The 22736-nt window shown below is 45.5% G+C and overlaps 1 protein-coding gene across 1 annotated transcript; it reads left to right on the top strand.

Moving 5' to 3' along the window:
- The first annotated feature begins 6 nt into the window (after positions 1-6).
- On the top strand, positions 7-8348 carry SOCS4 (suppressor of cytokine signaling 4). The gene is made up of 2 exons (XM_066186959.1): positions 7-95; positions 6499-8348. Exon 2 carries the CDS (start codon positions 6605-6607, stop codon positions 7913-7915), a length of 1311 nt encoding a protein of 436 aa, XP_066043056.1. The 5' UTR covers positions 7-95; positions 6499-6604; the 3' UTR covers positions 7916-8348.
- Positions 8349-22736: the final 14388 nt, after the last annotated feature.

The raw sequence follows: 22736 nt of genomic DNA, 5'->3' as shown, positions 1-22736 counted from the left end.
GGTGCCAGCGCCGAGCCCGCCGAGCCGCCGGCACCCGGCTGCGGACAGAGCCGGCGGAGAGCGCCGGCCCCGCGGGCAGCGCCCGCCGCACCATCGTGAGTTGGGGTCGGGGGCTGAGGGGCGGCAGGCGGGGGTGGGCGGCGGTGCCGGGGAAATCGGCGTCTCCTGTCAGCGGCGGGGCTCGGGGTCTGCGCCCCCGCCAGTCACCGGCGGGCTGGGAGCGGGGTCCGCTGTCACCCGTGGCGGGGTTGGCCTGGGGTCCGCCCTCTGTCACCGCGGCCAGCGCTCTGTCCCCCGGGGGGACTCGGTCCAGGGTCTGCTGTCACCGGGGTGACTCGCCCCGGGGGCTGAGCCTTGTCACCGGGGACACTCGGTCCGCGGGCTGCTGTCACCGCGGGGCTCGGCCGCTGCCAGTGACCGGGGGCTCCGGGTCTCCTGTCACCCAGGGCGTTCAGACCGGGGTCTCCTGTCACCGGCGGGGATTCTGTCCGGGGTCTTCGCTCTGTCGAAAGGGGCTTCGCTCCGTTTGCTTCTCCTCTGAAAATCCCCGTGCCCGACATATGTATCCTAACACAAATAGGGCACGTATATTCCCTGCTTATCCTTCTGTGTATGGATTTAATGGCAGCTCCTCAAGAGGCACGGGAAGGGCAGGGAAAGCCCAAACGAGGGGCTGTGCCCTTCACCCCCCTCGGGCATCACCCCCATAACAGCGGGGGCTGCGCTCAGCCAGCCGCAGGATCAAACCCCTTTGGGGATCCTGATGGTCATGATGGAATTACTCTGGAATTCCAGCCATCCTGATGCGTGTGCGAGGTGGAGTTGACAGCAGTGGTAGTCAGGCAGGTAGTGATTGCACTGCAAAAATAATTAAGCTGCTTTTTTTTTGCTTTTTTTTTTTTTGGCTGAAAAATAAGAAGAAAGCATCCTGGCTGATCTCTTGAAGGAATAATAATAATTAAAAAAATGCTAGAACTGATCATACCTGAAATTTAGAGCAAAAGACAGCATTATCTGTCTTCCCTTTATGTAGCCTTAACGATCTGGCCCAGTTCATTCCTGTTTCTAAGAAAAAAAATTGCTTCCAGGCAAAACCCTTTTATCTTCAGTTTTGCTTTGCAGCGGGGTTATCGGTGGTTGGGGTGAGCAGAGTGATTTATTTGTATTGGAAATGTGTTTCTCACTAACACTCACATTGCTGGTAGTTTCATGAATGAATAAGTGACAGGATTACAAAGCAGACCCACTTCTTTAAAAAAATCATAGAAATATGGCCGGATTTCATTATTAAACCTCGTGGAAGCTGTGTAGAGACATGTTTTCCATGGGTGTATCCTACATATTTCAGTAAATCGTGATTTCTGGCGAGGATAATGTGTTCTAGAGAAATGATTCGGAGCTGAACTGCTTATCAGATGAGTGGGAAGACCAAGCTATTCCTGCTGCAAGCCGCTGCCTGGGATGGAGACAAATGCCTGTCAAATGTGTTTATTTTTCTTAATCACTTTAATTTTCGGAGGCTGTGATAGAAACTGCACCTAAAGTGTTTTGCAATATAAAAGCCATTTTACATTCGGTTCTATGTAGCAACTAATTTCCTTGTCTGGAGGTGCTGCCTGCTGGGATAACCCTTTGTACAGCACAGGAAAACTGAGGGGGAGGTTTTTCGTGGTGGGGTCAGGATCCCGTGGTCACTTGTCCGAGGGACTGCAGGCGCTGTGGCTTTGTGGCGTCCGAAGTGACACGCCACCAAATGCAAAAGTTATCCTTTAAATCCGGTCGGGAATTCGGGCTGCTGCTGGCTTGATTAATAGGTGTGAAGTGGCTGCGAGCGGGGCGGGAGCCGGGAATCGCTGCTCTGCTTCTGTTTCTGGGTGGAGCACGGAGTGTTGGTCATGGACCATAAAGCTTTCACTGATTTAGTGCTGGAGAGGCGGCTGCGGTTTGCCAAGCGCTGCCTGCATCTCTCCTGCCACACATGAGCAGAGCTTCATTAAGGCAGGAGATACGAGCAGCCCTCACCTCTGGCACCTGCTGCCAGCTCAGTTCCACCTCCTGGGAGTGAATAAAATATCCCCCGTGTTGGGGTTAGCTGGGCATGGCCCCCCTCCTCCTACAGTTCCGGGGATAAATGCATGGTATTTCCAAGGAAGAAATATTTAGGTTGCCAATAGTACCTTTAGAAAGTCTTTTTCTTTTGTGTGTATTTGTGATAATTGCTTTAATTTGCTATAAAGGCCTCTGGAGTCAAGCTTAGGTATTTTTAGATGATATCATAAATCAAAGTAAAGGCAAAACTGAAGAAAAATAATTTAAGATGGTGGAATTGTGATTTCTTGTTATCCTTAGTAGGTTGGGAAGGTCAGGTTTTAAAATGGGGTCTTGTGGCCAATATCTGATTGGGTGAAATTAATGAAAGCAGCTTGTGACCAGTGAGATTTTGCTTTAAAATAACTTTTATGTAAGTTATGAAAGAAAAAGTACTCCGGTTTATTGCAGCTTGCTCTTCTTTCTTAGGATTTTATCAACTCTACAAAATCAACTTCCATAACAATTCCAAAATTGATTCATTGCTCTTTGTGAGCCTTCTTTTGTTGTTTAATTAGAGGCACAATACAGCAATGCTTCTTGTGCTTGGACAGAAAACTTTCCAAGTCCTTTCTGCACTGGGAGGGTTGAGCAGCGTGGGAGCACCAGAGAGGTGGTGGGAGCTTCATCCTGGGAGGTTTTCAGGACATGGCCAGGCCATGCCACGGCTCCCCTGAGCCCATGCTGGCAGCAATCCCTCTCCAAGTGGGAGGTTAGGCTGGAGACCCCCCACCATCTGCTCCTTCTTTCTACAGAAAAGGGAAGCAGCTTGATGCAGAGGACTGTTGGGCTTGAGGCAAGGATCCAGCAGCTCAGGACATAAGTATCTGGTTAAGGCAGTTCCGTATTCAAGTATTTATAGAATAAATAAATTTTTTAAAAAGGCTGTCTACATTTATGGTTTTGATTCTCCTACTGGCATTATTGATTAGACATATGGTGAGGCTGTCGCTGTCTGATCACAGCTGTGGGTTGCAGCCTACCCCTGGCTAGGAGGGAATGTGGTTATCCCTCCAAACAGCAACTGGATATTGGTTTTAGTCTGGGCTTGAAGTTTCAGGGTTGAGGTTCATCAGCTCGTGAAGGAAAAAGGACTTTGTCTGCAGACAGGAGAGAGGAACCCCTGAAGGGAGGGAGCTGGGCACAGCACAAAACCAACAGCAAAAGCCACCCAGCTCTGTGCCTGTCCTCAGGGACTGTAGCTGTGACAGTGTTGGGTAACCTTGGACTACCAGCCGGGTCCCGTGGCCCGAAGTGAACTCCGCTCATCCCTCCACTTGTCTTTATCTTTGCTGTTTCCTTAGGAGAAAGGGTTTTGTCCAATCTGCCATCAGCGGAGATGCCTGAGGCGTCCCCCGTGCAGGATGAGGCTTTTGCAGGCAGGACACTCATTATTTCTCCCAAAAGGAGCTCAGACCTGATGCGTGTGAGCTGCACAGCGCTGGGCTCCTCCATTTAACCTTCCCCTCTAGGGAAAAGTACACTCTGTGTTCCCTCTCTTTTATCCTTGCCCTCCTGTCCTGCTCTTCCAGCAGCGCTCCAGCCGTTAATGGAAGTACGTGGCATTTCCCTTGGATGCTGCAGTGAAACGAAGAGCTGCTTTAGATGGATGGCCCGAAGTGGTAATAGAGCACTGAATGCCTTCCCTGCCCTTTATGCCTTTTTCTTTCTGGGACTTTTAATTATTTCTGGTGCCCATTTTATTGGTGGGGCTGTGAATCACTGATGCAGAAGGGTGTGAAGGTGTGGATCCCTCGCTGTAATGCCAGGCAGTGGGATTTGGGAGGCAGCTCTCCCGCAGCACACAGACCTTTGTAACACACGGTCAGGTTCAAACCTGACTTTAGTAGGATGACATCCCTTTTTTTTTTTTTTCTTCATCTGTTCCTTGCTCTTTTCACGGCTCTGGTGTTCTGTCTGATTAGCAATTCCTGCTCTGACGTGGCAGGAGCGGCGCCTGGGCTCCAGCAGCCCTTCAAACCCCAGGGAAGCAGCTCTGGCTAATGGTGCGTGGCTTTGCAGCATCACGTGCTGCTTCCCCAGCTTCTCTTTCAGGGTTCAGGTACCACTAATGATTCACGACAGGAGAAAGGTACAAAGGAGAAGGTGGCTTTACAGCTCGATACAACAGCAGCCCAGAAATTCCATGAAACCCAAGCTTCTTTCGGTTGGAAGGCTGAAGTTAGGAGATAACCAGGCACTTCTGGGTTTTGTACGTTTTGCAGTTTTTAATTAAAAGCCCATATTCTGCATGTTCTTATTCCTTATATGGGCTGGATGAGCAGAATGAGATAATTGAAGGTTTCAAAAGCAATTACAAACTGTCGTATCCTAATTTTTAAGAACTTGACTTTGCAACCTCAGTGATATCTTACTGTCCAATTAAAAATCCCATATATAGACAATTAATGTATTTTACTAGAGGGTGAATCTAAAAACTTTTTGTCTTCAGTGACTTCAGATTATCATCAGGGTAAATGAGATTGCTTTTATTCCCTCTTTTTTTTTTGGAATTGTGGAGAAAATTCAGTGCTCCACTTTAGGTATTTCCGGATGAAAAATATCAACGTTCCAAAAGCAATCAATGAATCCTGGTCTAAATAAAGATGTTTGGAGTCTCATATGCAAATGTTTCCTTTCTCCTGTCTTCATTGTGTCTTGCCATGCTTTCACTGAAAGGCAGTTTGCAAAACCCTGAGAGAAGAAAAATAAAACTTTAGTTTAATCTTTGATTTGTAATTGCTGAAATATGGACCCTTTCCTGTGGTTCCTCTTGGTACCAGTGAGCTGATATTCATCTGCATTGCTCTAATGCCATTTTTCTTCCCAACATATTTCCAATGTTGAACCTACCTTACCTTCATCCTACATTTCTACATCTCCTCCCTTCCCCTGCCTTTTCCTTTCCCCCACAGCTCTCAGGTCTGTGGGTTTTAAATAAGGAATGCAATGTGAAAAACTCCTGGGTGAAAGTTCCATCTGGGATGCATTTGGCCCACAGATTGCATGTGAGCCTTTTGGCAAGGCTGTCTTGTTCTTTTACTGAAAGCAGAGGCTCGAACTCAGCCTGCGCAGCCCCGGGGGACTGCAGAGAGGTTGTGTCATGCTGGCTAATCCTGATGATGAGAATGGATTGAATGGAGAGAGGAAGTGGATGCCCTTTTCTTTTCCTGCTTAGTATTTACCATGTCAATTAGTTGTAAAAAAATCCAAAACTCCAAAAAAAAAAAAAACCCACGACAGAAAAACCCACAGCCAAAAAAAAAAAAAAAAAAAAACCCAGTGCAACAGAGGAGCTTTGCATGGTTTTGGTGTGAAAGCATCACAGAATCATGGAATATCCTGATTATGATAAGTGATGGGGAATATTTCTACATCCTGCCATGCCTCAGGGGGTATAGCATCCAGACCATATTGCAATCTACGTATCTTGAAAAAAATCCTGCTCCACTTTCAACTGAGTAATCAAAAGAGGATTTTTTTCATCTTTTTTTATTCAAAGTGCAGCAGTCAAAAGGAAACCTCTTATCTGTTTGAGAATTCAATATACCTTTGGAAACAAAAGAAAATGAAATCAGCAACCGTAGGTCTCAAAGCAACACTGATTTTAATAATGTAAACTTCCTTCTCTAATGAGTAATAAGCAGTTCCATCTTTCACGGCCTTTTAAAATTGCTTTTAGTAAGGAGCTGGATTGTTTTAATCCTTTTCAGTATGTAAAGCTCCAGATATTTCAATCCCCTAGGGCCTCAGTATTTCCTAGCTCCCTTCCTTTGAAAAGGCAGAGGAAAACAGCTTTCAGAAACTGACAGAATCTGTGACTGATAAAATTTAGGTTGTTTTTTGTTGTTGTTTTTTTTTTTTATCCAGAAAGTGACCCAAAAGTGTCAGTTAAGAAAAAGATCTCTGGCATCCCACCCTGTGGATTAGTAGCAAACAGGCATATCATCTAGGTACAGTAGCTCTTTGTACTCTGACCTACTTGTTTCTGTTCTGGTTTGTTCCTTCTTGGAAGGTTATTTGGAAGAGATGCAGAATTTGCTCCATAAACAGCTAAAGCAATATCACCTGCCGCAGGAAGGGTTTCCTTTTGAAATGGGCCCTGGCACAATGGGGTTGCCAACACCTAAAACGTTCTGCTCTGCTGCATAATCAGAATGAAAACTCAACAAATACGTTAAGGTAGTTTTTTTCTGGAGAATGCTTTTCCCAAGGAAGGGTTAAGAGACCTTTTCCTGGGATCAGGCTGGTATTTGTGGGGTGTGCTACTGGATTCACCTCAATCACATGATTTTTACATGGTCAGCAATTAATTGTCACTGTCGTCCTGCATCCACCAGCACTGCTGTTGCATTGTGTGTGTGTGTGTGTGCATAGCAGTTAACTGAGCTGTGTTTCCTTTTTCCTTAGATATTTCCAGAAAGTGCCTCGAGGAAGCTCCCTTATGTAGAAAAAAAAACCCCCACAAGAATCACAGTGTGCGCTTCCTGGCAGCTTGTGAAGCAAAGCTGTCACAATGGCAGAAAACAAGGACAGCAGCGCGAAGAACGCAGATGTGAGGCCCAAAAGCAGCCGGAGCAGAAGCGCAGACAGAAAGGATGGGTATGTCTGGAGCGGGAAGAAGCTCTCCTGGTCCAAGAAAAGTGAGCATTGTCCTGATGCCGAAACAGCAAGTGCTGCAGGGAGATCGGGGACTAATTTAAGGAGCCAAGAGAGGAAGTACAGCTGCTCGTCCATCGAGCTGGATCTAGACCGCTCCTGTGGGCACAGGTTTTTAGGCCGGTCTCTCAAGCAGAAGCTGCAGGATGCTGTGGGCCAGTGCTTTCCCATAAAGAACTGCAGCAGCCGGCACGCCTCCGGACTGCCATCCAAAAGGAAAATCCATATCAGTGAGCTGATGCTGGATAAGTGTCCTTTCCCCCCGCGCTCCGAGCTGGCTTTCCGGTGGCACTTGATCAAAAGGCACACGGCCCCTATAAGTCCAAAGGCAGAAGAATGGATAATCGCTGATTTATCCCAGCACGAGGACAGGGAGGATCAGCTGCGAGACGAGGAGATTGCCAATGGGGGAATGGACTCTCCCTCCCAGTCCTGTGACTTCACTGACAGCAGTTCCTCTCGGGGTGACCCGAGGCCCGAGCTGGTGACAGGTAAGGTGGCAAGGAGCAGCAGGGACGAGAGCGACATGGACTCCGACGATGAGGTCATAACTCTGTGCACGAGCTCTCGAAAACGAAACAAGCCCAAGTGGGAAACGGATGACGAGCTGCTGCGGATGGAAACGCCCCCGAAATACCACACCCAGATTGATTATGTCCACTGCCTAGTGCCAGACCTCCTCCAGATCAATAACAATCCCTGCTACTGGGGAGTCATGGATAAATACGCAGCTGAGGCGCTGCTGGAGGGAAAGCCAGAGGGAACGTTTCTGTTGAGAGACTCTGCCCAGGAGGACTATTTGTTTTCCGTGAGCTTCAGGCGTTACAGTCGCTCCCTCCACGCCCGGATAGAGCAGTGGAATCACAACTTCAGCTTTGATGCCCATGATCCCTGTGTCTTCCACTCTCCTGACATCACGGGACTCCTAGAACACTACAAGGATCCAAGTTCCTGTATGTTCTTTGAACCACTTTTATCCACCCCTCTGAACAGGACCTTTCCCTTCTCTCTCCAGCATATATGTAGAACGGTCATTTGCAACTGTACAACTTATGATGGTATCGATGCACTTCCCATTCCTCCCTCGGTGAAGCTGTATCTGAAGGAATATCATTACAAGTCAAAAGTTAGAGTGCTCAGGATTGATGTACCAGAGCAGCAAAGCTAGAAAATATTTTTGTGCAAGAAATTTTCACCGAACAGACAATAGTGTGTTCAATCTCTTTTCCTTCTAGGTTTTTTTTTAAAAATAGCGACTTGATTATTTTTTTCTTTTTCTGCATATTATTTACCACCCAAAATACTCTATGTTTAAATGTACTTTTGAGTCTTCACAGCTCTCTTTTTTAGAAATTATATTCATTGTGGGCTTTTGGTACAGTCCCTAGGCTAGAGTTTTATAGAATTCCAGGTAGGCTTTCTGGTATTTCTATAGATGGATAGTCGTTAGATCTAAAACCCCCTGAAAATCAGTTTTGAACTTGGTCTGTCTTTTCTATTGTAGTTGACACGTGTTGCTGACATGATGGAAATAATGCACTGTTAACTCTAAAGATTGACTCATCTGTATTTTCCGCATTTCTTTTAAAATGAGTGCTCTAGCCTCTGTGTGTGTGTGTCTGTCCGTCTCTATCCACTGCAGTAAATTCGTCAGTCTATTTCTAACATTACTATTCCAAGCAAAATGAAGTTTGAAAGAGGATATGATCCTTCTATAAATATATCAGGGGACTAAATACCAGGGAGAGGAAAAACAATTCAAGTTAAGGACAACACTCGGGGCAGGAACAAACATGTATAAACTGGTCCTGAAAAGATTTTGGTTGGAGAGGAGGAAGACTTGTCGTCATCAGAGCAGCGGGGCTCTGGAAGAGCTTTTCATTTTGTATAATAGCAGTATAAAGCAAACTGCTCATAAACTGGGATTTGATCAGTGTCTGGAAGAGATAATCATGTAGTTACTGATGATAGATGGGGCTTGGACTTGGGAGCTCTGTTTCAGTGTTACTGTTGCATTACATGAAATACCCAGTTTTTGCTGTAGGAGTTGCCACTGCTTAAATGATAAAGCACAGGGTGGGAGGGTGGGAAGGAAGATATTTCCTTAAAAATCTGCATATTTAACAATCTCATTCTGCATGGTTGAGCCTGAGGTGATGGTGACTAACTTCTCCACTTTGTTAGTAGGGGGGTTGGCTTTTTTTAATGAGTATAGTTAAAAAGGAAAACAAGTCTGCTGATTTTTCTTGCAATGTGAAGCATTCGGTCGAATGGCTTCCTGCCAAATTCCATGTACGGGAAAACCATGCACGGATAATGCTCCTAAAAGCATTACTTACATTACATGGATAGGCAGATCTGCTGCTGAGTTGTTGGTGGAATCCCACGAGACTCAGTGGATGTGGGTTCAGGCAGGAAACTCCAGGCTGGCAGCTCCAGGAGGTGCAGCAGTGACCTGCAGTTCTCTTCCCTGCATGTGCTTTATCTCCTCGCCCAAACCGGGCTGGAACTCCTCTGCCAAAAGAATGTGAGATGGTGTAATTGTAACTCCAAGAACCACATTGTTTCCCCTCCTTTGGCCACAGGGAGCCTTTGTATCCTCTCAAAATGCTTTTGAAACTGAGCCCCAAGCCTGCCGAATTACAAATGTGTTTAATTTCATGCATGTGAAGGATCCTATCAAAAAACCAGCAATGACCTCTTGGTGAGGTTATCACTGAATGGTTGGGGTTGGAAGGGAGCTCTGGAGAGGATCTTATCCAAGCCCCCTGCTCAAGCAGAGGATGACGTCCAGGTGGGTTTTGAACACCTCCAGAGACTCCACAACCTCTCTGCACAGCCTGTTCTAGGCCTCCATCACCTGTACAGTAAAGAGGTTTTTCCTCATGTTCAGATGGAACTTCTGAACTGTGTTTCAGTTTGTGCCTGTTGCTCCTTGTCCTGTCTCAGGGCACTGCTGGAAAGAGGCTGTTCCCATCCTCCTGACACCTGTCCTTAAGACATTTGTATGGATTGATTGGTTCCTCTCTCAGCTGTCACTTCTCCAGAGCTGAGGCCCAGCTCCCTCAGCCTTTCCTCATAGGAGAGATGTCCCAGTCCCCTCTCCACCTTCACAGCCCCTCCACTGGCCTACTCCAGTAATTCCTAGTATTTCTCATAGTAAGCAGCCCAGAACTGGACACAGCAGTCCCAGGTGAGTCCCCATCAGGGCTGAGGAGAGGGGCAGGATCACCTCCCTCGACTTGCTGGCCACACTTTCCCTCATGCAGCCCAGGATACCATTGGCCTTCTAGGCCACAAGGACACAGTGCTGGCTCAGCCCAGGTCCTTCTCCACAGTGCTGCTTTCCAGCAGATCAGCCCCCAGCCTGGACTGGTGCCTGGGGTTATTCTTTCCTTGGAAACGGGGATCCTACTTGACCTTCCTTAGGTTCCTCCCTGCCCATCTCTCCAGCCTGTTCCAGGTCTGGCTGAGTGTCAGCACAGCCTGTTGGTGTGTCAGCCACTCCTTCCTGTTCTGGATCACCAGCAAACCTGCTGAGGGAACACTCTGTCCCTTCATCCAGGGTGGTGAATAAGCTGAACAAGACCGGACCCATCACTGATCCCTTGGGAATCTGTGTGCAGGCAGTGCTGTAGAGTCTGGCTCCAAGACTGTAGACTCAGACTAAGCAATACTTCTATTTGGATCTTTTCATTTCACCTTGTACAGAATCCTATAGATCTGGGGACCTCAAATCCATCCTGCAAGGTGGGGGCCCAGGAGTTACCAAGGGAGCTTTGCCATGCAACTCCACCGGGACCTGCCACCCTGCCCTTACCCCCAACCTGAGCAGACAAAACCCTTTCCACTGAGCTGCTGCCTCTGTGATGATGTAAACAGATTTCCAGGGACATCTGCCTAGAGACCAGCCCGTTTGTTTTCTCTGGGTTTTAAATAGGTTTGGAACCAAAGTCTCCAGGGAGGAAATGCTAACACATCAATCCATGGCATCGCACATGGATGAACGCGCTCCGGGACGAATTCTCAGCTGCTATAAATCAGCGTGGCCTTATTGATACACTTAGAGTGGCTTATCCCAGCTGAGATCCTCCCTCCTCCACATCCAAATGGAATTGTGGGACTGATGTCAGAAAAATGACCCTGGTTTTTTTCTGTAATTTTTCTCTTGTGCTGCTTCCGTTCATTGCCTTTTGCATAAACTGTATTCTATCAAGAGCAGCTTTATACTGCTACGTCTGTTTTACCATGTCAATACCATTTTCCAGATGCAGTGTTGGGGTCATCATTGCTCTGCTCTTGCCCACTGTGCCTATCACGGTGGGATGGTGGGCTGGGATTTGGGTGGCTACAGTACGAAGAAAGAGCTTCTGGTTCAAGATCTGGAGTGGCCTCAGAGATATTTGCAGTCTGCTTGATTAAAATTCTCTTTCAGAAACTCCTAATTAAAGCCCATAATTTTAGATAGGGATTAGCATTATTTTTATGGCAGGACCAAAACCGTTAGGTTTTGACCAAAAGTTTTACTTCAGAAGTTACTGAAGGCCACCATCGTTTTCAAAATCAGCAAAGATTTTGTCCCTTCCAAATGAAAGGCCAGGGAGAACTTTTTTTGGGGTATCGTTTCCCCAACACACTGCATTTCAGTATCATTTTGGATGCAGCCTACATTGTTTTGACATGAGTTGATGCATCACTTACCCCAAAAACATCTTGAGCACTCCAAATTTAGGAGACCTATATAATACAGCAGTTGGGGGAAGAAGGTGTGGCATATAAAAATAGTGCCTTTGGACTGTGGGGCAGTTAATTGCACTAGTTTAGAGAAATTATATGTGAAAAGTATTGATAAGTGGGATTTTGTGAAAGTTCCCACTGTTTTTTCCTGATTTTTGTCCACCTGTGTGACATTTGTCCTTACGACACCATTGTGCCACACGTGCAGTCTGTGCAAGATCCGTGGCATGAACTGTACATGTTTTATGAAATGGAAGAACTCAAAAGGTCTATTTTGTTTAAATCCATTTACCTTTTTTTTCTCTTCTTTCCCTCTCTATTTTAAATAAACCTGGTAGGACTGGTTTTACAATATGCCGAGAATTGTCATCCTAAAATTTTATTCCCATTGCTGTCATTAATAGTCCTATCAGTTCCAGTACCACCCTAGAACATCTTGACCCAAAGACACGCAAGTCATGAATTCAGTTTTGAAACCCTCTTTAAAATTAGCCTCAAAAACCGGGTAAGAACTTCCATTTTCTAGAATCACAGAGTCCCAGAATGGTTTGGGTTGGAAGGGACCTTACAGATCATGCAGTTCCACCCTCAGCCACGGGCAGGGACACTTTCCACTACTCCAGGTTTTCCAGGTTGCTCCAAGCTCCATCCAACCTGGCCTTGAACACTTCCCAGGATGAGGAGTCCACCCCTTCTCTTCTCAGCCCAAATCCTGCCAAGACAGAAATCCCCCATTCCTCAGGGTGAAGACTTAAAGTGGAACAAGGAAAGGTGCAGAGATGTGCCAAAACCCACGTGTTCAAGATTATGCAGCCGGCCAGTGGTTGAGCAAAGTCATAAATCCAGAGGTGATTCTGGCCACAGCTCCTGCCTTTTGGGGCACCCAACCAGCTGTGCATCAGGAATTGTGTCTGCAAGATGTGCTTTGAATTGTTTTGAAGGTTGTCCCATAGCAGCACAGTGGAAACAGAGTGCATTAAATTGCTGTGAACAGCTACTGGTCAAAAAAAGATCTGATTTTCATAAAGTATTTTGATATAAGAGGGGAAGAAATGATCAGGGTCTTGATGGAAATAGTCAGGCAAACCACATATGCAAGTTATTTTTACGGGATGGTTTAGGAAAAAGATTAAACACTCTTTCCATTAATTGTGTCCTCTGGAGTTTGCTTTTGCCTGGAATGACTTTTTGCAGGTCTGTAACAATGTCACTCGTTGGCCCCGGGCCATCGATACAGAGTGACTTCAGCTCCAGCAGAATCATTGATGGGCTCGGGGTAGTTTGTGTGTCTGATAATTGGGAATACACATTTCTTCTCGATTTTCCTGTTGTCAGCATTTGTCTTGATGAAACCCAGGGTGTATTTGGAGTAGGATATGTATATTTACAGCAGCACATCCAACTTTTTTAAAAAAACAAACCAACAAATTATCATGATTTAAATGCTTTCCTTTTAAAGATGCTGGTGGGCTTCCAGTATAAAGAAGAAATCCTTGTATGATGCAGTCATGCAGGGCCTTACTATAAAATTGACATGCTCTTAAATAATTAAAAATGGGGATACTTTAATTTTGAAAAGGATACTGGAGGAAGGAGGTTAAAGGAAGCTTTTAGTCAGATCCAAGGTTAGATTTATTGATCTAGTGATCAATCCTTTTCTCTTTCCTGAATTTAAAGCTAATGGGAGACTGTGGTCAGAGATGAGTGGCTTTTAGTTAAGGTTTTTGACTCTTATAAATAATACAACAAATGTCCTAGTAAGTAATAAGAAATAAGATACTCGCTCATTCTTTTTAAATAGAACAAATGTGGCAAACAAGACTCAGCTGTAATTTTCGAAGTCATTTATTAGACAAATTGCTCTTCTCTAGTTCTTTTACAAGAGAGACATAAACCATTATATTATTTATTCATGAATCATAGCCATTAAGATGATAAATCAAATTATCAGCTTCCTGTCTCTCTTCAGTTTTAATCATTTTTTATAGTTCATGCACTATAAAGATAGCTTCCTTCCTATGAAACAAGAGACCTTCAGAGACCTTTTTATTGTAAACGTACATTTCCTTCCCATTTTTAAGTATATCCTAGTGATTTTCCCTGTCAATTTTATCTGCAATAAAAATCCAATAAGGAACTTGTTCATTGATTCAATATAGCAAAGTTAGCCATGAAGTAAGTGATTTTGGTTAACCTCTGAAACAATGGAGCACTTGAAAATGCAGTTAGAGGACGTTTTTTTCTGCCACCCCTAAATGTGCAGGGTGGCATCATATATTTAATAGAGAGGAATATTTAATAGAGAGAAATCTTGACACCAGCTCACCTACTGATAGCCAGACCCTTCACAAAGGGTTTAACGCGATCTCTGCAGTAGTATCACTTTTAAAATGCATTCAAGCTTTTTTTTTTTGCTTTTTTTTTTTTTTTTTTTTTTTTTTTTTTTTCCTTTTTTCCCCTGTTCTATTCACACAGCCGGCACGTCTTCGCCTCTGCCCGGGAGGTGGGAGAGCCGAGGCTGCTGTGTGTGAGCTGAGATGGTTTCACACATCCTCCCTTCCCTCACTCTCCGCCCGCGCCTGTCTGGCCCCGCATCCCGGCGAGCCGCACGTGGGTGGGCAAGTGTCCATTCACAAGAAAATGCACATTGATTTCCATTCCCAGCAGCGGCAGCCGCCTGCTTCTAAACTTGATCATCCTCGGTAAAGGATACTCCTCGCTCAGGAAGCACCGCTGAGGTCAGAGGTACCCAGGGTGAAAGAGGAGAGCCTCTGCGTGGCTACAAATACTCATCCGTGCTACAGTGTAAAAATCAATACTTGTTTACTCAACTCTATGAATAATAGAGTTTTGAACGTAAATATATAATTTATGCGTCTAAAATCTATAGCGTGGGGCTGACAGGAGGTGCAATAACTTCCCTGTATCCCTTTTAAAAATCCCCTGGGTGTCTGGGTGATGCGTTATCTGGACAAAACACATCCTCAGCCCAGCCTCCCCACAGGCAGGTCATTGCAAACATCTTCCTGTGGAGATCCTTGAGGAATGACTGCCAAGTGCCCCATGGACAGCCCTGTGTGGGCGTTCCAGATATTTTATTGCCGTGGAGAATCCCTTGAACGGTGTGGGTTTGGGACCAGTCTGAGGGATGCCTGCAGCAAGCACTGCTCCCGTGGTTGCCACAACGTGATCAGAGGGCTGGAGCAGCTCTCCTGTGAGGAAAGGCTGAGAGAATTGGAATTGATCAGGTAGGAAAAGAGAAGGCTTCAGGGTGACCTAATTGTGCCCTTCCAGGACCTGAAGGGAGCCTATGAGAAACACGAAGGGGAACTTTTTAGAAGAGCATAGAGCAACAGGAAAAGGGGGAGTGGATTCAAACTGACAGAGAGTAGGTTTAGATGAGATATTAGGATTAAATTCTTCCCTGTGAGTGGTGTGAGGCCCTGGCATAGGTTACCCCAAAAAGCTGTGGCTGCCCCATCCCTGGACATGTCCAAGGTCAGGTTGGACAGGGCTTGGAGCAGCCTGGGACAGTGGAAGGTGTCCCTGCTCATGGCAGGGCGTGGAATGTTATGATCTTTAAGGTCCTTTCCAGCCCCAAACATTCCACGATTCTCTGAGGAACATTCTCACAACATAATTACCATCATTTCCCGGGAAGGATGTCTGGCCTGTGCAGAGAGCCAAAGCCAGAGTCCCTCTGCTAAAGCTGGGCCTTGGGAATATGGGTCCCTCTTCCCTGTCCTCTTGTTTTTCCTGTGGTTCTTGCACATCAAAATGATGCAGCAGGAAAAACGCTGGACCCACGTTACGTCCTATAATCCAACACTGCTGGCAAGTGCCAACTTAAAGATTTGAATCCAGATTCAAGTTCGGAGATCGTTTGGCTACCTAGCTCCTCCATCTTATTTTCCTTAATTTTATTTTTAATTCTTTGGGGGGGAAAAAGCCTTACTTGTTTCTTAAGTCTGGTGTTGAGCCAGTAGCTCAGAGCATCTCTTGAGTTTGTTTCAGATGAGCAGGTTCATTGCCAGACCTTTTATTTTTAATGTGTGTCAATTGGGCTACACCACAGTTCATGGCTTGTGCTAATGTGGGATTTTTTTTGGTTCAGGAAAAGGCTGGGTTTGTCCTTCCTAGCAGTGACATGATTGTATTTCTAGGTCAGGTCTTTATGTGTAGCCAAATGAAGTTTCAAATTGGACAAAACACCTAGTAAGGGTCTTGATGCTTGATGCTGTTATGATTAGAAAGTTGTCTGATCAAATTTTGTTTCCAATTAAAAGAAATTGGATTAGCTTTCAGATTGAGACCTTCGCTGTTATTTTTAGTCTACAACTAATGAACCCCTGAAAATAGAGTGTATAATGAAAATACGGTGATTGGTTCTGCTGGGATGGTTGAGAAAATACATTAGCAGATCAGAAAGGGTAATAAATCTTCCGTCACAACCTTCCTCATTAAACTAGATAATTTGAAATTGCCTCTGGTGTATTAAACAGTTCATTATTTTGAGGGGAGCAACACACAAGACAAAAGAGTTGTGTTCCTTTAATTGATATCCAAAGCCCGAAAAAGAAAAAAAAAATAAAAAGCAAATTTAGTCAAGAATAATCAATCTGAGCAATGGCTGTGTTGTTTGGAGCCATCCAAAACTTCTCATCCTCTGACTCAGGGGAAGGAAGAAAGGTCTTTATGAACACTGGAGCAGCGAAAAGGGAGTAGCTCTATTAAATATGACATTTGCACAGTTGCAAATTGTGGTAATTTCAGGTTTGTGGCTATTTTTTTTTTTTTGGATGGTTTTAGCATATCAGAAATTAATCCACCCGCACACCTCCAAGCTTAATTTCTTTATCAGCATTGTAGTGTTATTCCAGAAGCCTCTCATGCAACAAACATACCAAGGGTGCTGTCAGCCTGAGGGAAGGGTGTTTGCAGGAGCAGGAAGGGATCAAGAGGAGCAAGAGAGGGGGACTGGGTTAACCGCTGGAGCAAGGAAAAGAGCCAGTGCTGGGGTGCAACAGAGCCTCTTCTCTGTGGGGCTCGCCATGACCTCGCAGCAGTGGGAGTGGGAGCCTCCAGCCTGGTGGTTTTTTGAAATCTTTAACCTGGCAAGCTGGGAGCTGAGGACAAGCTGAAGGCTGTTTTTGTCCCTCTCTTCCCAGCAGAACCTCTGGCATCAGACTGGGAGCTGCCTGGGATGTCGCCGCCGCCAAGGTACCGCAGGGCTGGCCACGGGGACATCCTGTCATTTTTACACTCCTGTCATTTTTATACTCTCCGAGACAAATTATATCCCACTGTGATGCTGCTGGCTCTGCTATCCTTGTACACCAGGAATCTGGATCCTGTGCCCAAGGAGAGGGCACATGTGAAGGGGAAATACGAGAGTATTTTATTGGGGAAGATATGGCTGAGGGGGACACTGAGTGGGAGAGTGTGAGTTTGAGCACTCAGCAGATGAGGCACTTCATCATCTCACTAGGAACACACACATTTATTAAGGTAAGATTTTTTAAAATTCCCTGTTTGAGCAAAAGCCTCTTCCCAAGTCTTCCCCTCCTCTAGAGGAGTTGAAAAAAAAAAAAAAATATCAGCTCTCCTCCCCTTTCAGCCAGCCTTCCTCACACATGAGCAATGCCTGGTTTCTGCTAGATATTCCCTCCTGACAGGATCTTCTGCTCCCACAGGTAGGATCTGTTGGTACAAATTACCTGAGTGGGTGGCAGATTCTTGGCTAGACAAAAGGCCAGCCAAGGAATAAAAGGATCCTTTCTTTCACAAGGAGCTGGGAGGATGCAGGGAATACTTTGATACTGTGCTTCACATAATAGCAAAAGCATAAGGAAATAATCCCTTGCCTTATCTGATGCACTCCTTTTATTGATTCCAGACAGGCAGGATTATCGAGGGGGAAAGGAAGGGAAGGAAGGAGACAGAAAGAGGAGGCAGGGAAACTGAGGAACCGGAGTCACCTCTTTCCAAGGGCTTCCCAAGCTATGAGTTGTGTCCCTGCTCTGTAATCTTCTGACCTCCTTCCCCCAGCCTGCACTCCTAATTATTTCAATACCCACACACTGTCATCAAATACAGCTCCCAAAAGCACACTTCGGGACTTTGTTTGCCAAATGTTTGGCCACGTGAGGGTGGAAATTATTCCAGATAAATTCATTCGGCACTTTATGAGCTAAAAATGGCACATTTGTTAGCACACAAATAACATATGGCATTAGCAAATGAAATTTAATACTGTAACAGCTGAAATCACAAGTGGGTCTTATCCACCTTAACCTGAAATGCTCAGTGGGAGGGAATAAACCAAAAAAACCTTGTAGACTTCCCTCCATCGCCTGCTGGCTGGAGTGCTGTCAGAAGCATCCAAAATTCCTTCTTGTGCTCCAATACAAGACTTGATTTTCTCTAAAAGCAGACCATGTCCATGGCCAAAAGTCCATTTGGATGAGTCGTCTGTATCCCACAGCAGCCACAAGTGAAGGCTCAAGGAAGAGGAGCTCAGGCAGTGGCCAGCCCAATTTATCAAAGTGCGCTTTACTCATCTCAAAATAAAAATTAGCATTATTGTATGACGTTGTTTCAAAGGAAACACTAAATTCTTGCATTGAAAAACGATCTCCCTGTGCAGGCTCAGGAGTTGGACTCGATGATCCTTTTGCGTCCCTCCCAGCTCAGGATATGCTGCGATTTTGTGATTCTGCATTTATGGGCCGAACGTTACAAAGTGTTTGAATTTCTGTCAGTAAGGAGAGTCATTGCAAACAACTGACTGCAAATCAGTGAGTGAGTGAGCGTGGATCTCCACGAAAGTGCACTTAATTCATTTGCTTATTACAGCTCGTTTTTAACTACGAAAACACATTTTACCACACGTGTAATATATACATTGTCTTAAAAAAAAAAAAAAAAAAAAAAAAAAAAAAAAAAAAAAAAGTAATTCCTAGCAGTAGCAGACCTAACCTCGGTGAAATCTTTGCTGGGGGAAAGAGTCCTTTCATTTTTTACTGCACTTCAGCACAATGGTTTAGCTGGGATCTTATCCTGAAATCCTTGCTCCTACCTACGTGTCCTTCAGAAACAATGAGTGTGATTAGGAGCTATTCAGAAGTCTGAAGAGCACCGCACTGGTTGTTTTTACCTCCGGTTACTTCATTAAACCCGCGGAAGGCCTCCTGTTTGGGGAGATGGTCCTCTCTGCTATTTTGGCAGCATATCTTGTTTTCCCAGAATGTGTTTAGCTGAAGTAGCGCCGAGGGAAGGAGTGTGACACGGTCCCGAACGAGACTGGTTTTCTCAGGTCACCAGCCGGCCTGAGCGCTGTGACACCGGGCTGGAATATTACCGAGGAAGTGTTTTTCATGTTAGTTGTGTTGCAACAGGCGCTCGGTGCTGCAGACCTCGACACCTAACCAAGGAGATGCTCTGCGTCCCGAAGAAATTCGGAGTGGGAAACAATAGATGTCTCCAGGAGCGGTGCTGGAGGCGGGCGGGCGTGCTCTGCAGCGGCGCCTTAACCAAGGCCGGGGCTGCAGTCATGGGATGGGGAATCAAAGGACGGGAATTTCCCAGAGGAGGAGGAGGAGGAGGAGGAGGAGGGAAACGAGCTCCTGCCAAGCGGAGCAAAGGCAACGAGGGATCTGGGAAAGCAGGCAGCGGAGAGCGGAGTTTGCTGGAGGCACTTTTTAAGAGCCCGTTCTGCTAAACTGCCTGCAGCACAGCCCTGGGGAGCACGGAAATAACAAGGCAATTATGTCCTCAGATCCCTGCGATGCTGTTAGAGCTCAGCCCGGGATGTTTTGCCGTGCACTTTATCACAACAGTCAGTCCCTTCGCTTTCTAAATGGCTGTACAGAGGAGTATTCCCGCTAATTAATTAGGATGCCTTCGCCCCAGGAGGGGGAAAGAGCTTACGGTGGGAATTTGGAATCTGTTTCTTCAGACAATATTGCAAACGTACACTGGAGGAGGAGTGCTGGCCCCCAGGCAGGGAGAGCTGAGGTAAGGGATGATGCTCACTCACAGCCTGGAGCTATAAGGCTCTGCTCTGGCAGCCTGGCTGCTAGGAAGGCTCGGGATGAATTCTAGATGTAGGATTTCCATGGGGAAAAAAAAAAAAAAACAAACCAAAACAAACAAACAAAAAAAAAAAAAACAGTGCTCAGCTGACATTTTTTTGCCCTGCTTCAACGGGAACTCCCCAGCGTAAACCTGCACAAAGACAAACCTGCCACTCAAACTCAGCAGGGTTGAGACTTTCTCGTCCCAAACCACATCCGAAAAGCCCTGAAATCAGTGAGGAAGCTTGGAAATGAAGTTTGGATCAGGCTCATTCCCAACCTTCCGTTATCTCACTTGCAATTTATCACTGAAATGGCTGTAATTCTCCCCAGGGAGAATTTCTAGTATTTAAACAGCTACTATCGTGCATAATTTCTTCCTGTTTTCATAAGAGAAAGAGGAACTGAGAACATTATGCTAAATGCCTCAGGAGTCCAAAGAATAGAAATTTTCATGGAATTTTCTGAATTTATTATCATTGTGAGAGATGTGGCTGGAAACAAGCCCAAGGTTAAAAAGTTCAAATTATTGTTTTCTTTTCTTTTTTTTTTTTTTTTTAATGACTCTGGAAATGATCTTGACTTCAGTTAATTCCAGCTCTATTTGCACCTTAAAGGATCTCTGTTAGGCCCATATTAAAAATATATGTCTCATTTATTTATAGGACTCCATCATACTTGTGCGACTATTGACTTGACAAATCCATTTGACCTAAAATATGACTAAGAAGTGTATTTGCGGTTTGTTTATTAGTTGCGAAGTCCTTCCCGGGCTAATCTGTTTTCTGGCTGTACTCTTCCAGCAGGCTGATGGAAAAATAAAACCCAAAGAAGGAAGCGGATTCTTAACAATGATCATGAAAACTGCTTTATTCTCAGGGCATTTTTGCATGGCATTAGCAACTAAAAGGCACCACTTCAGCCTGGCACTTAAGCTATTTGCTTAATCAGGGCCTGAAAGCTGAGGAGGAGGAGGAATAGCATGGGTGTTATTCCCACAGAATTTCTTGGAGCATTATACAGCTATTAGCTGATGGGACAAGATTTGACTGTATGAAGTTGCAGTGGGTGAAATTCGGGGTTTTTTTAATGAGGTAGCCCAAAACTGGCAAAGGAATTGCAGCCATCAAATCCCTGCCTGGAGCAGGGAGGGTAGAGGTAAGATACAGAACTCAGTACTGGAATGAAATAAACTCTCTTAGCTGCACCAGGCACTTGTTAAATGCCCACCCCAGTTTAGCAAAGTAATGTTGGGGAAAAATTCTCCCACCCTGAAAGATTCCTAAAGCTACTGAAATTACCAGAAGAATATCAGGAAAGCAGAGAATGCAGCTCAGCCCACGCTGCCACACCCCCCGGGATGAGCTCTGGGTGTAACACTTTACACAGAGTGTTTTTTACTCAATACTCCTGTCGATAATTCATCACATGCCCTTCAGTAGCACCTTTGTCACATCAATGACTTAGAGATCTTTCACGAGCTCAAACGATCCTTTCTGTGCCTCGTTCCCTGCATGACTACAAGCCATTTGCCTGTAAATGTGTTCTTTGGCACTCATCAGTGGATCATTGACCTTGCCAGTACGGCCACACCATCAATTCACGTTTGAACTAGAGACACGAACAACTTGGTATCGAGCATTCAATGTCATGTACAAAATCCTAGAATCGTTTAGGTTGGAAAAGACCTCTAAGATCATCGAGTCCAACTATTACCCCACCACGGCCATATTCACCACTAAACCATTGTCCCTGAGGCTCGTGTCAGTGGCTGTGCAAAACCAGAGACTCCAAAAGGCCCTCAGAAGTTTGCAGAGAAAAGTGCCTGAGCACGGAAGCATCTCCCAGTGAGCAAATGGATCCCAACACAGAAAGACAAAAACGAGGCACTAAGATGCAGCCACAAATGGTGTCACGGGGAAGTGATGAAAAACGGAGTGATTGAGATTTTAGGAGGATCACTCCACATTACTTGTCTTTCTCCTTTTCCTGAGGACCTGGTGTTGCCCAGAGTCACGAGGCCAGCAGGACCTCTGGGCTGCCCCGCTGTGACTATTCTAAAATCTCTCCCCCAGGAATGTGTGAATGTGCCTGGGTCTTTATATCTGCCAGAGCATCTGGACCACAGGGAAAATCAACTCTGCCCTCACTGCCAGGGCAAAGCCTCCACAAGCAGTTAATCCTCACCTCCTCCTCCCTCTCCAAAAAATCAGAGCTTTGTTTACAATTGCAACATCAGAGTGAAATAAAATAAGAGGTCCTTTTATCTGCTTTTCAAGGATAAATGAAATTTCCAGCTTTTTCTCCACAGCACTGAGCACTTGAAAACATGATCCTTCAGAGAATGAAGGGCCATAATTCTATATTATCATCTGCCTGTTGGAGCCATGGCTGTCAGCCAGACAGCAAATGTCACACAACTCATTGAGAGGCTGCGAGGATTGCAACACCATGCTGGGAGCCACGCTCTGGGACTGGGCATGTGGAGCAAAGGGGAAGGGCAGGAAGGGATCAGAAGGAGGAATCAGAAGGAATTTTGGACATCAGAAGGAATTCCTTTATGGAGAGGGTGGTTAAACACTGGAAAGGTTTAAAATTGGTCCAGGGAGGTGATGAAGTTACTGTACCTCAAAGTGTTCAAAGAATGACTGGCCGTGGCACTCAGTGCTCTAGTCTGGCTGACAGGGTGGTGACAGTCACAGGTTGGACTCAATGATCTTGGAGGTCTTTTCCAACCTAAATGATTCTGTGATTCCATGACAGAGAGTAGTGACAAAGGTTTGGATCATCCCAGGAAACTATGGCTCTCAGTTTGGGGGTGAGGACAAGGTGAGCACCTCTCTGAGAGGACAGATGGTGAGGTGGGTTCCATCGCTGTCACCTACAGAGGAATTTCCTACTTCTTATTCACTAAAGAAGAAAAAAAAAAAAAAAGTGAAGAGAGCTCTGTTTTCTGCTGCCAGACATAATCACTAACTCCAAAACCTGAAAACAAACCCATACAGTAACTTGACACATGATCAAGGCTTTACATATCCACCACTGTGGGAAGAAAATGTACCCAAAAAATTCACTCCTTGTCACAGAAAGCTCATGTGTTAGTACCAAAGTGACTGTCGGAGTGTCTTTAATGACAGTTCACCTGCTCATAATTTCACAACAAGCAGACAGCTATGC

Source organism: Chamaea fasciata, unplaced genomic scaffold, assembly GCF_029207755.1.
Source record: "Chamaea fasciata isolate MVZ Bird 193981 ecotype frontalis unplaced genomic scaffold, bChaFas1.0.hap1 SCAF_7, whole genome shotgun sequence".
Lineage (NCBI taxonomy): Eukaryota > Metazoa > Chordata > Aves > Passeriformes > Sylviidae > Chamaea > Chamaea fasciata.
The sequence above is the reverse complement of the archived record's forward strand: the minus strand, read 5'-3'. Positions and strand labels throughout refer to the sequence as shown.